At 40.9% G+C, this 16,189-nt stretch overlaps 1 protein-coding gene across 1 annotated transcript in view; it reads left to right on the top strand.

Annotated features, from left to right (window-relative positions):
• Positions 1 to 16,189, top strand: part of USH1C (USH1 protein network component harmonin) — a 78,629-nt gene that overhangs the window by 57,582 nt on the left and 4,858 nt on the right. Inside the window, exons 16-21 of the mRNA XM_066619390.1 lie at positions 121 to 273; positions 2,474 to 2,590; positions 3,215 to 3,739; positions 7,744 to 7,863; positions 12,913 to 12,975; positions 16,137 to 16,178. Coding sequence (XP_066475487.1) covers positions 121 to 273; positions 2,474 to 2,590; positions 3,215 to 3,739; positions 7,744 to 7,863; positions 12,913 to 12,975; positions 16,137 to 16,178 — 1,020 coding nt within the window. The remainder of the gene's footprint in view (positions 1 to 120; positions 274 to 2,473; positions 2,591 to 3,214; positions 3,740 to 7,743; positions 7,864 to 12,912; positions 12,976 to 16,136; positions 16,179 to 16,189) is intronic.

Here is a 16,189-nt window from a genome sequence, read left to right as displayed (position 1 = left end):
CCAATTTTCTAATGCAAGTGCTTGTGTATTTGAAGTCTCAGAAGGTCTCACATTTACTGAATCAATACTTGTAAAGCATATCCTTTATCAAAGTTTGTAATAATATCAAAAACCATCCAGAAAGGTAAAGAAAGAAAGAAATCCAAAAATGACAGTCTCAGTGATCAGAAAAAGAGTAAAATGGAACTGGAGTTTGAGTTAAAGCTTCTCCAGGAAAAAGAAGAGAAGCTGGAAAGAGAAAAACAGCTGAAAATCAATCGCCTTGTACAAGAGGTATGTTCTTTATAACCTGGAAATTCTTTTGCTTTTCCATTTCTTCCCGAACTTGAAGTGAACTATTTGGATGGCCAAGAACTGGTTGGTTGAAAAGTTGCACACTGGCCATTTTTGATTGACTGCCACGTCCTGTAAAGCTCCAGCATATGTTTTCACATGCATTAAAATTAGATCTAGAGGAAAAGTGGTATATGTATGTATGTACTTTGAAAGGATGAAAAATACTTTGCATGAAACCAGAAACTTTCTTCTTTTTCTTATTGTTAGCAAAAATTGCAGGCAAGGCTGATATTCAAAACTAAGAAACTTGCAGAGATCAGAAATTACTAGAACAGATATAACTCTTTTAAATGCCAAAGACTTTAAAAGGTTTTCAGGTGCTCACTTCATGTTTATTAACAAATCTGACAGCTTTTGAATTAGATATGGAGATTTGTGTCTTCATTTGTTTCATCTCAGTTATCATTCAGGCTAAAACCCTGTACACACCTGTCTGAGAGTAAGCTTCATTGAATTCAGTGGGATGTACCTTTGGGAAGATATGCATAGAATTGCACCGTCATGTTCTGTTTATAGTATCATGAGCTGCATATGTGATAGTATCACCTATTCAAAACAAACGTTTCTTTAATGCTGTCAGTCAATCTTTTCATTTGCTTTATTTCAGTATCTACAATCATTTCTAAAGTAAATGCCAATGGTAATTGCTTCAAAAGCTTACAAGACAGTATTTTGCAAGCAACTTTTCAGTAGATGTCTGGTTCAGCTGCATTTTAAAGTGAGGATAGCACTGAGATGGGAAAAGTAAATAGACATGAAGTGGCTGTTAAGCCTAAAAATTGGCCTGAGAAAGTACAGCAAATTAAATGGTCAAATATAAACAGAGTTATGCTTTGGGGTATTATATTTATATGGATTTTTATATGTCACTACCACAATGGTTTAAATATTTTGTTTTCTTTAGCTCAATTATTTTAACAGAGAAATGGTCCAATGTGCCAAATGTACAATTATATTTTTTTCTATGTACTTAGAATATACTTTGCTTTTTTTAATGACTTCCCTGCTTAGGCTGAATCTGCATGGCTTCTTTTTTCCCAGGGAGGTTGTACATAGCATTTGCTTCCATGTGCAAGTGTCCCAAATGATTTCTAAACTGGAGGATCTAAGTAAAGGCAGACAGATTGGCTAGTGTGTTTGCCCAGGATTGCATTCCTGTAGGATCATCCTGCACAACACTAGTTTCCTTTTAAAGCACAAACAATTAAGTACCTCATAACTTCTTCTCTTTCTTCCCACTAGAATGGAAAGAATAATCAATGCAGACATAGGCTAAGGTTTATTAATGAAAAATAAGTAATTGAATAGATTATGAAGTTCAAGTCCACGCTTGCATGTTTTTTAGTGGATGTCACATGAAGTGAGAACTTGTATGTGTGAAACAACCATAGAGAGAGCTTTTGCATCACTTCTAAAACACAATGTGTTTTAATGGGGGTAGTTTACATATAGTTGCAGGCCACAGAATGATAAGATGATATACCACTAGGTATTGAAATGTTGTGTTGTGAATTGGCCTTTGACATCTTGTGGTAAAAGGTTTGCTCAAAATCTATGCAGAGGAGGAAATGAATGGTTCAGATCCAGGTTATCTGAGGGACCATCTTCTCCCATCCATTCCAGCCCCCCTTCTTAGGTCATCTGAGAAGCTCTCCTACAAATGCCACCTTTTTCCAAAGTTAGAGGGGTGGTGGCACAAGGGCGAGCCTTCTGTGTAGTGGTGCCACAATTATGGTATTCCCTGCTAGGGGAATTACCCCCTCCCTTATGGCTTTTCGGTGACTGAAAACATTTCTGTTTCATCTAGTGATGCTTTGGTGTCTGCCCTCTGTGCCTCTGTAATAGCATTTTTGTTCTGCTGCTTCATTAGACTTCCAATAGTTTTATCATTTTTATTATTTTATTTATTGTTTTTATATATTGTAATTTTGATTGCTGGAACTTCATAAGCCACCTTGGGCATTTGCTCCAGAATGGGAAATGCAGGATATAATTTTTAAAATAAATAAATAATCATGATTATGTTTGAATTTCGGCACATTTGAACAGTGCAATATATATTTGAATCTTTGAATCTTCAGTTGGAAATCTATAACAGTAGCCATCTATGTTCTTCTGCAACAATTGCACAATTCAGGTGTCTGAGACCGAACGAGAAGATTTAGAGGAATCAGAAAAGACTCAGCACTGGGTGGAAAAGCTTTGTCAGACACGATTAGAACAAATCTCCTCGGTGGAGAATGATTCTCCTGAGGTAAAATAGTGCCTGTTTACCATCCACTGTGTTGTTTGAAGTGGCTGTTTCTGTTTTGTGACTCTAGGAAGCATTTTGCAGGTGTAGTTGGCTCACTGTACCTAGTTGTTGCTTATTCTTTCAAAGTTTACATCCTGGGAAGATTATTCCTCTTACATAAAATAGATTCCTTTTCCCTATGAAAGACCAAATTGCTGTTTTGTCTTTCAAAATCTAACCCAAAATCTAATGAAAAATGATTTGCAATCAGCATTGTGAGGCTGATTGGTCTTTTTACATGGGACCAATTTACATAGTTTAAAATACCATCTTAACTGATATCAGAGTAGTTTTTGCCAATTGTCTGCTTGTTGCCTTTACATTCTTAAAATGCCTTTTTCAGCTATGTGGCTATCACATATCAGCTGTGTGATATTTCTGTCTCATATGTAATTGCCACATTCCTTATGAATTGTTACATATGGAGTGGGTAGGTAGGCACAAGGTCTCGTTTGCATGTGAAATGTTTTACAACACTGGGTGATGTGAACGTCGGATTAGTTCCTCGTCCTTATCTGGCTGCAGGTAGATCCAGGTAGTTTTGAGCAGGTATGGCATTAAAAGAGCTTTCTGTTGTTGTATCAGACAACAGGTGCACGTCCTGCTGTTTCTCCTTCTGCCACATCTTTGCGGAGATTTCCTGGTGGTTTGCAACTTCACACCACTGACCTTGATGATATCAACTTAGATAATGCTGGCAAGCCTCCAAAACGTCCAGCACCTCCACCTCCAGTACCCCATGCAGCACCGGTTTCCTCAGTGTCTTACCCACTTACTGCATCAAATGTTCCACCTGCAAGGGGAACAGCTCCAGCACCCTCTTCGGCTACATGGATGACATCACCAGCATCTGCTTGGGTGCTTGCTTCACCTCCTCCTCGGCCACCACCATCTCCTCCCCCACCTCCACCCACACCCCCACCCCCTCCAGCTATTAGTACTCTCCATCCACTACCCACTCATTTGGAAGAAAAAATGGGTAGCCACAGTTATCAACCTGGTGGGCCAGGAGACCCTTTGAATGACTGGGAGATGAAAAACTACAAAGGAAGGAGCTTTTGTCCTGTTAGTTCCCAAAGTAGTGAGCCAAACTACTTATCCAGTCCAAAGGTATGATATGATATGGAATATATTTTGCATTTGTGGCAAACCCTGCGACTACTTCAGGTCATCAAAAGAAAAATATATTCCACTGTGGCTTTTGCTTTGCATGATATTTTGCTACAGAATATTTTTTTAAAAATTAAAAGCATGTCTTCCATTTCTCTGTTTATGTTCCTGCAAGCTTTGAGAAATGGCTACTCCACTGTATGGAAATGTTTTTACAGAATGCCTTAGTCAACTGAGACCCAAATCCTAATCCACTTTCCAGCACTGGTATAGCTGTGCCAATGGGCTGTGTGGTGCATTCTGCAGTTGGGTGGCACTCACGGAGGCCTCCTCAAGCTAAGGGAATGTTTGTTTCCTTACCGAAAAGCTGCATTGCCCTTATGTCGGTGCTGGAAAGTGGGTTAGGATTGAGCCCTGAGTGTGTGATTTCTTTCTTTCTTTTTTTTTAACCTGGGTACACATTTCTTGCTGCCTAAAATGAAAGCATGGGGCCAGTTGGAACAAATTTTGAGCCAGTTTGACCCCTGGTTTGAGGGTCATTGTAAATAATTTGTCTACTGCTGTTTCCTTAGTTGTGCACTAATGACCAATACTGATGTTGAATTGTCAGTAATATATCTGTTGGTGAGCTACCTTTTAAACTCAATGGGGATCCCAATGGTATACTTTAATGGTAGATGGCTACTGAAGACCATTCATGATCTTCCATCTCATTCTCAAACCCCACTTTTGGGTTCTTCTTCTTGACCTATGAAGCCTGTTCATTTAAAAAAAAACTCCTCTAGCTTCCAATTTTGTTAGTAATGAGGTTATTTAAATCAGGTATTAGTAAAGGTAGAAATTTAAATAATTTTTTTAATGATTTGGCTTTTTTATTTTTGTAAGCTGCTTTGCATTTGTGTTTGTAAATATATGAAGGACATGGATTTTTAAGTACAGAGGGCCCCTATATCAGCAGATCCTGTGTCTGTGAATTCACTTATCCACGGATCAGGTCCACGGGGGACACCTGCCCCCCTGTGCACACCCTTCAGAGGCAAGGGAAGTTCCACTACCATCACCTCTGGAAGGTCATCTTAGCCCAGAAGATGACCGTCTGCAGCCTCTGCCAGGCTCAGGCTGTCTTAAGAGTGAGAAATATGTGACTTCCGGGTTTTTTGTTTTTTTTTAAAGTCCCTGAGGGCTTCCCCAGGCATCCAAATGCCTTATAAGACATTAAAAACATCACTTCAGTTTTAAAAAAAACTGGAAGTTTTTCATACTAAAGCAACCATTTTCAACCACTGTGCCGTGGCATACTGGTGTGCCGCGAATGGTCCCCAGGTGTGCCACGGGAATTTGGGAGAGGGTCATTTATTATATTACATTTATTACAATGGGGGATGTGAGCCTCCATTGTCAGCACAATGTGCCTTGTCAATTGTCAAAAAGCTGATGGTGTGCCTTGACCATTTTAGTGCCTTGCCAGTGTGCCACGATATGAAAAAAGTTGAAAATCACTGTACTAAAGCTCAATTTGAACCTGGCAGAGGCCCCGGATAGGCATACTCAGCCTCTGCTGGGCTCAGACAACCTGCTGGAGGTGAGGGGAGTGGAGGTCCTTTCAGCTCTGGAGGGTGAGGGGGTGGCGCTCACCCATATCCACAGTTTCACTGAACCGTGTATATATAATTGAAAGTGGATGGGAAGCATTACTAATGTGCTCAGATTTTAAAGTGGGCAGGTTGTATCATCATCTCATGAGCCATGTTCCTTGTAATAATCACCGCCACTGTGTGGAGACCCTCCATGGCTGTATGGCAGCTGGGCATGGCCTCTGGATGCTCAGTAATGACATCACATGTTATTGCTGACTTCTGAGTAGTTCAGAGTTTTCTGAGCTGCACAGAGTTTGGCTTCAAACTGTGTGGCCACATGGCAGCTTAGCTTAGGGGAATGGTGCTCATGAAAAGTTAGGGTGATTTGTTCTCTTTAGCCTGATTAAGAAAAAAGTGCTTTTTGAAGGAGAAGTATTTATTGATAATGTTGCTTTCAAGAATTTTCATTCTTGCTTCAAAATTAGTACACATTTTGTTACCTGCATGTTGCTTTTGTACCATTCTTGAACTGACTGGTTATTAATAATCCATGGTAGTTGGCTGTGTGGTGCATCCGAATTGTGAATCATCATAACCAGTATAAAACCTATTGTCATTTAGGTTTCACGAAATACATCTCAACTCAGCAAAATATCGACATCAGGGAGTCCATTGGTATGTCCTATATTTTTAGTAAATGAGAATGAATATATATACTGTGTGAACTCAAAATAAGCAAGGGTCTTTCCAAATGATCAATTCATTGCATAGCAAATATTGCTGTGTGCTTCAATAATAACAAAAATGCTTTGGGTTACTATTATTGAAAATATTTACTGCTTTTTGACAAAAAAGTTCACAAAACAGTTTACACAGCAACAATAAATGTAAAGTTGGGTCCTTTTACCAACAGGACTCACAAACTACAAAACAAAGACATGGAAATGATGCTGCCTGGGTTAACCTATTCCTGCCCAGCCCACAGGTGTACATATTTGATCCCTGTTGCGTATGTGCAATGTAGAGCAGAAATGGCTTAAGTAGGGAAAGTTGCTTTCCCCCTGCTAAATATAAGAGGACCACTATTTAAAATGTTGTTCTTAGCTTAGAAGGAATGGTTATTATTTGTCATATTTCCCCTCAAGAATGTGCTCTTGTTGCGTGTGTTGTATATTCTTAGCACTTGTTATCTTGTTGTCTTGTGTGCTCCCTGGGGCATCTGGTGGGCCATTGTGGGATACAGGAAGCTGGACTTTGGCCTGATTCAGCAGGACTCATGTTCTTATGAGAAGGGCAATGGATGTCAAAAAGGGCAAAACAAGATATACTTGCCTCCTTTCTGAGCCTCTCCCATTGCTGGGGATTTTTTGCCATGTCCACCCCACTCTGCTTTGTAGTGTTGTACTGTTTCCTACTTCCTCTCCATTCCACCCCTTTGGAGTTGCACCAGTAGATGTAGCTGTGTGTTGAGTTAAGCTTCTAAAGGAAGGAAGGAAGAGATCATGGCTGAATTCATCAACAGTATTTACAGTTGAGGATCATTATGGTGCCATTTTCATTCACTGTCTTTTGCAATACTGACTATTCATTATAAATTGTTATTATGGAAGGATAATATAATGCTGAGATAATTATTCTACTTCCCAATTAAAGCTCAATGCATTGAAAGCTTTTGTTTAACAAAGGAAGAATTGAATTCATATTATTTTACTGGGCTGGGGCATCTTCCTTATAAGCAAAGACTATGGCGTTTTGGCCTCTTCAGCCTAGAAAAGAGGCGCCTAAGGGGGGACATGATTGAGACATACAAAATTATGCATGGGAAGGATAGAGTGGATAGAGAGAATGCTCTTTTCCCTCTCACACAACACCAGAACCAGGAGACATTCACTAAAATAGAGTGTTGGGAGGGTTAGGACAGACAAAAGAAAATATTTCTTTACTCAGCGTGTGGTTGGTCTGTGGCACTCATTGCCACAGCATGTGGTGATAGCATCTGGCCTAGATGCCTTTAAAAAGGGATTGGACAAGTTTCTGGAGGAAAAATCCATTACGGGTTACAAGCCATGATGTGTATGTGCAACCTCCTGATTTTAGAAATGGGCTATGTCAGAATGCCAGATGCAAGCGAGGGCACCAGGATGCAGGTCTCTTGTTGTCTTGTGTGTCTCCCTGAGGCATTTGGTGGGCCACTGTGAGATACAGGAAGCTGAACTAGATGGGCCTATGGCCTGATCCAGTGGAGTTGTTCTTATGTTCTTATTTTAGTGACCTACAGAAACATCACCTCTTTTTACCAGCATTCAGTTCTTCATGAATATTCAATATTGTTTACAGAAGTGACATATCTAAATTATGTTTAGAATGTTTGGTTTGCGTTGAATACACAGGCATTTAGTGTAATATTCTTAAATTGAACTCCTGTAGCAATTTTCTCCAAGCCCACCTGTCCAGCGTCACCCAGCTGTACCTATAGTCTCCAAACCGGTCATGCTGCATCCTGACCAGAATATTATGGTCAGACCAGCAATCAAATCAGAACCCTTGGTAAGTCCAAGCAATTATATTCTGCATGCCAATGGCTGGGAATGTTTTGTCAAAGAATCTGTTCCTAATAAGTGTACCTCTTTCCTTCTGTGTTCTAACTCAAATGCACTCTGAACTTGTTAAGTGTCCTTAGTGATCAGATATACAGGTGGGACATTGTTATTCACCGATTTGGTATCCACTGATTTGACTCACCACTGATACAGAGGTTCACCTTTAAATACCTTATAACAAGGAAAATCACCAAAATCCAATTTCCTACCTTGGTGGGCCGCTGTGAGATACAGGAAGCTGGACTAGATGGGCCTATGGCCTGATCCAGTGGGGGTGTTCTTATGTTATGTTTTTATGTACCTTTGCACTGTTAAATGGAGTGGGTCTTTAAAGCTGTTTCTCCACTGATTTTGGTATTCACTGATTTTTTTATCCACTGGGGCTTCCAGAACCCCAGTAGATAACAAGGTGACCTGTATTAAGATTTGTGAAAGGTATTGACCTCCTTTCTTTACACAATGAAATTTTACCAGCCTCTCTAACCTCAGGGCAATAATGTAAAGGTCTCCAGCAGTGGCAGACCTCCCTAGCCTCACAGCCCGAGCAAAGGTCTGCAATGGCACCTTCGCAGGATGCCACAGGCCCCCCCCCCCCACGCACAAATCTGCCTCCCACTTACCTGGAGTGCACGGAACCTCAAGCAACTCTGGAACGCACTGGGGAAGCCTACTGAAGCTTCCCTGGGCTCTTAAACTGTGCTTCAGGCAAACCGGAAGCACAGTTTCTGACCACATCTGGAGCCTCAGAGAGGCTTCTGCACAGTCCTAGTGGCACACGAGGCTCCATGCCTGGGACATTTGCCCTTTTCGTTAATGGCAGGTATACCACTGGTCCCCAGTGAAATCTCAGGTATCAGAGACATTGCTGAATAAGATTTCCATTGGCCACGCTGGCAAGACTTCAGTGCCCTGGGTAGTTTCTTACCCTCCTCTATGATTATCAGAGATAGGCCAAATTTTGAAAAATATGCTCAAAAAAAATTACATGCAAAAGGGAAATCATACAAACTTGCTTTCATACAAACTTTCTTCTACAAGGTGCAAAATCAGCTTCCATGTTGCAAAATCTGGATTGCATTGACTAGGTGTTGTTTTTTTTTAAGTATAAAGCAGACATGTCAAGGTAAATTTTGAAGTGCAGAAGTTGTCAGGACACCCCTGATAGTCATGCCCCAATAACCCATTAAGATTATAATAGAACAAAACTATACAACAAAAACATGAACTTTAAACAACTTCTATTTAAACAACAGCTATTTCGCTGGTGCATACTTGAGAACCCCCATTTTGGGCTTCTGAGCCCGACATAGGGAATAGGATCTGGCAGAGGAGGCCTCTGCAGTTCTCACCCCCACTCCCAGACTTGTCCCTTACCTGTTTTGCCCTCCCTTACCCAGAAACACCTCCTCCACACCATCCTGCCACCCTCCCCATGCTCCCATGCTGCTTGGTGCTTGCCTATGCTTCACCAGGGCCAGGGTTCCTGCTGCAGCATCCCCTGCTGCAGACCTTTCCACCAGCACCATTTACTTTCAGGATAGTTAAACATGTTTTATGGAACATTTGTGGGGCCCCATTGGATCAGGTTATAAATAGACTTAACATGAGCTCCATATTCTCTCAGCGGGTTCTTGAGAAAATATGCTTACCTAGACATTAATCTATGTCCTTAGGTAAATTTTTTACTCTGCCACCTGCTGAGCCTGATACCAAGATCCCAAATGTTTCAAAGACAGAATCTGAAACACCCCATTTGATGACATACCCATAAAAATTACACTCAGCCCCTATATATGGCTCTATACTCAGTCTTGCTGGCCAAGGAGAGAGAGAGAGAGCCTCTGCTGAAAGTTATGGCTGCTGCTTCTGAAGGCACATTGAATAAATTAGACAGAAGGGGGCTCAGTTGCTCAGTAGCAGCTAGGATCATCTGGCAACACCGTAACATCACTATGTAACCCAAAAGTGTGATGATTGTGTATCCCAGGCAAATGTTTAACTTAATCCCAACATAGTAAATGATTAACTCATAACAATTAAAGGCAATGTTTTCACATAAGATAAATGACTGACTGCAACATAACAATTGACACTCTTTTTTAAAATGGTATTCAAGGTTATGTCATAATAAATTAGATTCCCATCTTCTATATCAGGAACAATGTGGTATAGGATGCTTTTCCAGGGATCACATATATTTACCAGTATGTTAGTGGCAATCAGTAGTAGTAAGATTCTGTTGCACATCAGTGCATATCTTAGGTCTTAACAAATGTTCCCTTACCCCAAAGAGACCTCCCACCTGCTCAAATTCAATACTGGATACAGCATGGGCCCGGTGACTCTGCTGTGCCAGCATTGGATAGGATTGAGCTGTAAATCATGAATTAGGAACATGTGCTTTAACAAATTATTTTTTAAAAATTATAATCAACAAAGAAATGAAAGTCTGCCTACATATAGCACCATTTTTATTGAACTCTACTCTTGGAATGGTCCTAAATGTAATTTCATTTGTTAGGCATCCATTTTCAGCTTCTAATTGCAGACCTTGCAAGATTCTTTCTAGCTGCATTCATTAAATTATAATGAAAGCACATCTAAGAAATCTGACATTTCTCCAGGATTAATAAAATCTCTTTGCTTGATTAGCATACTTAGCACAGATATGGCTTGCATTTTTAAAGATGTTGGTTACAGTGAGAAAGATAGTTATCTTACATTTCTTGTAAATGAATTATTTAAAAGGATAACTCCGTTTGCAGCTGACTTGTTATAATACATTTTGAAGAAATGCAAAAAGAACTCTCTTCCCCTAAAAAGATTCTTGTACTTCTTAAGTGTGCATAGGTGTAATTGTGCTCTTCTAGGTCTGTGGTAATGCCACAGATGTAAATCTCGATTCTCAAACTGGTTGTTTTTTTCCACGTTTGTTGGAGAGGGTACAGGTTTTTCTGATCTTATTTGCCAAAGCAAATTATTTGGCTGTTCTTTAACAACCTATCAAGTGGTATACAGTGGGCATATCTGTAGGGTTTGGTTCTGGAACCCTGCGGGGATACCAAGTCCACAGATGTTCAAGTCTGCAGACATTATGCTGACGAAACAGTGTAAATTTGCGCAAATTGCACAATTGAACTTGAGTAAATTGCCTAAACATATGTAAATTGCCTAAACACTGGCAAAGCAGGGTACAGTACGTGAATTTTTAAAAAATACATTTTCAATACATGGTTGATTAAGTCCATGGATGCAGAGCCCATAGACATAAAAGGTCCACCATATGTGGGAATACAGCACTGTGAATATCAACCAAATATTCAAAATAGGAGCAACAGAATGTAGACTGCTTGAAAATACCAATTTTATATAAACTTAAGGGAAATGAGCCAAAGGGGTCTAATAAATATACCACAAAGAAAATGGCATAAATCAGTGTGAGCTGTCAAAAAGTAACATGGAAATCAATTCCAAGATGTCTATTCATTCATAAAAAGTTTACTCAAAAATCTCTATTACTAGTAATTGTATTAAAAAATTAAGTCCTGTGCACCTATTGTTATTTATAACTTCTACTGTACTTTCCAGAACTTTACAGTTCTGCTAAGGACATTTTACACTCTGGCAACAGACTAATGCTTCTCACAATTAAGTACCGTATTTTTCGCTCCATAAGATGCACTCCCCCCCCCCAAAGTGGGGGGGAAAGTGTGTGCATCTTATGGAGCGAATACTCCGGGCCAGCTCCCGCCAGCAGCGCCGAGCAGAGCGCTTTTCCCTTCCCTGGCGGCAGCTGCGAGGAGGCGCCGGGCAAGCAGCGAGTCCTTCTGCTGCAACACACACCGCCTGCTGCTGTTTGGCCGGTCCGCGTCTGCGCGCACCGCGGTGCGCCCTGAGCTGCGAATGGGCTGGAGGTGCAGTGGCTGCGCTGCCTCCCCCTGTGCTTTTTGTTGCTCACTGCTGCTGATGTCACGACCCCGGGGGGTGAGGCTCGCGTGCCAATCACAGGCAGCCTGTGTGGGAACCGGGAGACGGCGAGGCTCTGCTGCTGCTGCTGCTGGGAGGCACGACGGGGCAGGCGGCTTTTAAAGGGAACGCCGCCCCCTTTTACCTCTCGCCCCCCCTCCCCTGGCTGAGCTTCCAAGGGGCATTTAGTGCGCTTGTCTCTCTCTCCGCTGTAAACTTTCCGCAGGACGATCAGTACAGGGAGGGAGAGGAGGAGCTGCTGCCGCTGCTGCTGCCTTGCTGCTGCCTTGGCTTCCTGTGCTGCCGCCTGAGCTCCAACTCACGACACTGGACGTGCATTTTCAAGTACACCCCGCTGTCTGGCCAGCGAGAAGTGGGACACTTTCTGCTTCTTCGCAGTGTTCACATAGTCCAAGGGTTGAAACTGTTTCAAGGGGCATCTGGCATCTCCTGAGAGAAGGAGAACACTTGATTTCATTTGATTTCCCCCCCCCCCAATCTGAAATAGAGTAACTTTCAGGCTGCCACCCTATCCACACTTACCTGGGAGGAAGCCCCATTGACTCTAATGGGACTTGCTTCTGAGTAGACAGGCATAGGCTGGGGCTCTGAGGCTATTTGGTTCAGAATATTTTTTTCCTGTTTTCCTCCTCTAAAAACTAGGTGCGTCTTATGGTCAGGTGCGTCTTATGGAGCAAAAAATACGGTACATCTAAACATAGGCCATGACCAGTAGCTGCCTACTGAAAACATGACCAGGGTTTTCTCATTAGCAGCTGTGTTATAGCTGCTTGTAGATACTTGCTTTCAATCCCTGTCAGAGAGCCTTGTTAGCATACAATTTCATACAAATATAGTAATATCTGCTAATATCTTCAGTAGGGCTCATTGCCAGTAACACTCTGGACCTCTTAAAAGTCAAAAGTCTTTCAATTAACTTTGGATGTAAAATAGAATATACAGTGTTGAAGGTCATTCATTTGTATATGAAGAACTAATTGGTGGTTTGGCAATTTCTTTTCTTTCCCAGCCTCAAGAGATGTTTAAAAGGATGGTTGTTTATAATTCGTCATTTAAAGCTAATAAAAAACAAGTAAAATGACATCTTCTACTTCTTGGTGTGGTAGTTTTGTGTTTCATTTGTGCTTTTATTTGTGCTTCAGAATTTTCTCTGTCTTCTGGGTATTTTCCCCTTCCTTCTCTCCTGTCACTTCAGATAAGGATGCAGCTTAGCCCTGGTACATTATAACAAATAATTCAGCAATTGAACAAATGCATGCAACTCTTATTAGCATATTCCAAAATGATGAACACTGAAATATGATCTGACACTTTTAGAAAAGTTCTTAAATTCACTTCTCAAATACATGTTGTATTGCAGTATTTTTCAAACTGTGGGTTGGGACCCACTAGGTGGGTCATGAACCGATTTCGGGTACGTCCCCATTCATTTCAATATTTTATTTTTAATATATGAGACTTGATGCTACCATGGTGTGTGACTGCAACTGGAGAAATGTTACAGATCTGTGCTTTTAACAATGATAGTAAATGGGTCTTACTCCTGGGTAAGTGCGGGTAGGATTGCAGCCTCAGATTGTTAAAAATTTTCCTGTTTGATGATCTCACTTCTGGTCATGACATCACTTCCAGTGGGTTCTTAGAGATTCTAATTCTAAAAAGTGGGTCCCAATGCTAAAAATGTGAGAACCACTGTTGGTACTATATGTTACCTGCTTCTAGTCATCTTCCATTGGAACACACCGACTGCTGGCTTTTTCCATTCAGTACCATTCCATTCAGAAAATGTTGGCAGATGGTAACGTCCAATTGCACATTCTAAAAATCTAGTTGTCATAATCCAGTGACAAATCTGGCACATCCTTCCTTGTGATCAGATGATGAGAGGTCTTTACAGAAGGTCGTTTGTGATGAACAATTGCAGCTCAATCCTATTGACAGGAAGTGCCTGCAGAACATGTGTTCTGCAAGTTCTGGATGCCATGAAACACTTTATGGTAGCTTAGGGAGCGGGTATGCTAGTGCACCAGTGGAACATCAAAGGCTCACTGGAGCAGGTACACCTGACTTGGGAGCAGAACAGGGCAGAATGGGGAGGAGTTGAGGCAGGGTGGGCGAATTGGGCCTCGTAGGAGGAAGTGGGTTTGGCAGCAGCAGCACACACTGAAGCCTAACCCCCTTCTTGGGCCTGATCCACCTGCATGGATCAAGTTGTCTTGTGCCAGTGATCTCGCTGGCACAGGCCCAAATTGACCCATAGCAGCTGCTAGAACTTACCCCAGGCTGAGCAGACAAAATGTTGCCCTGAAGAGACCTCCAGCAGCCTAAAATCTCCAGTAGTATACAGCATAGCTTGCACCACTCTACCACTGTGTGGGGATTTTATTTAGGATTGGGCTGTTTGTTGAATAGGAACATCTGTTTACATAATCTTGACCAACATCAGGAAGGCCTTAGTCAACCAAAGGCCTTCCTGATGTTGGTCAGCATTATATAAATTGGTTAGGCCTGGGCTAGTATTTGCTCTTTCTTTCAGCCTATCAAAGAAGGATGTGGTCTTTCCATTCCAGTTTCATGTTGTTGCTTTCCTTCTTGGAGGGTCTCCATGAGTGGTTTCCTTTTTCTATTAAACTGTTAAATAGGACTGGGCAACACAAGACATGCAGTTTTTAACTTCAGCAGTGCTTTGTAACTGTTGAACTGCTGGTATATGGAGAGCAATCCTATGCACTTTTTCTGGAAATATCAAATGGATTTCAGAGTGTTTATTTTAGAGTAGCAATTCTTGTTCATTGGGCCAGGCTTTTGTATTTGCCTTCTTGTAAAAAATACTTTCCCAGGAAATTATTTCTTCAGGGATAACATCTGTTTGTTATGAAAATGATCTCAAGGTTCAGGAAGATCAAACAATTTTCTTACATTTCATAACAGATCAGTGACTCTGCTCAAGTCACAACTTTTATTCTCAGATATTTGTTCCGAATCTGAGAGCTGACAAACTTCTCAACAAAGATGGGAGGATTATCTAATTTACTTTTATTTTAATCTTTTAACAAAATACATTCTTATCAGCCATATTATGCCACAATGTGAGGTATGTCAGGATCTTTCTCTTGCTGTTTTTGAACAGCAGATGAATTTCTTTTTGTCTAGCTCTTGATTTGGAATTTTCTTACATAAGAGCAACTTTGTGTCTAGACTGCAGCTTTTATGTTGCTGTCATTTGCATTGTATATTTCATATTATGTTTTGAGTCCATTGTTTTCTTTATCATTCTTCGGTATGTTGACTGTATTCATAAACTATTATTATGTTTAATTTATTTTATTAGGTTTTTATTATGATCCACTTTGTGTCCATTTTTAACAAGGAAAGGCAGAATATACATATTAAAATGATAATTCTCCAGACAGTAAATCTAGAACCACCAAAATCAGAAACCAGAAATCTGTCAAACAAAGCAAGAGTTAGGTACATGGGCATGCTCCAACTTTACTGAAAGAAAGCAGCAATGCCCTATGGAAATCAATTCAGTATTCTTGATTATGGTTACTAGAGTTTCAGCAGGCGTTTTGTCACTTACCTACTACTTATGTTTTACGGTAACATCTCTGTGTCCCACTGATTTTAGCACAAGTAGGGAGGTCTATTATGATGCATGAAGTACCTGGTTTCCATAACTAGACTGGATGTCTATGAAACTATTGTGCAGGGAACCCAACCAGAATTGTACTGGACATTCCCCAGACAAGACTGTCTCTTTCCTCTTTTCTCCCAGTGCCACTGTTTGGATGGAACCATCCAGATGTGCATTATAAAACCTATTGCTCATGTGCAAGCTGGGTCTACTTTCAGAAAGGGATTTTAAAGCCATGCAAACCTAGGAAAGATTGGTTTCAATGTACGTTCAGTTATACAAAGATTTCAGAAATATTTCGGGGGGGGGGGGTTGTACAGCAAGCACTCCAGTGTCATCACGACTGTTCATGCTCAGCTGCACCTTTGGCAAGGCCTGTACCTAATTCTGCTATTGGAGTTTTGCATGATCCTAAAAAGAATTACAATTCTATGTGCTTTATCTGTCTTCTGACTGTCAGGAGGAACATTCACAAACTTTATGGCATGTCTTTTCTTCTGTTCCCTTTGCAGTTTAGCTCACTCAGAAGTCTGTTTTTATTTATGATTTGCAAATGTTTGTTTGTGCATGCATTTGATTATTAATGTTATTTTCAGGGCTTCCAAAAGTATGTGGAAGACTTTGATCCCTACACAATGGTAAGGAGAAG

The sequence above is a fragment of the Tiliqua scincoides genome, chromosome 1 (assembly GCF_035046505.1).
Source record: "Tiliqua scincoides isolate rTilSci1 chromosome 1, rTilSci1.hap2, whole genome shotgun sequence".
NCBI lineage: Eukaryota > Metazoa > Chordata > Lepidosauria > Squamata > Scincidae > Tiliqua > Tiliqua scincoides.
This window is presented reverse-complemented; position numbering and strand designations above follow the sequence as displayed.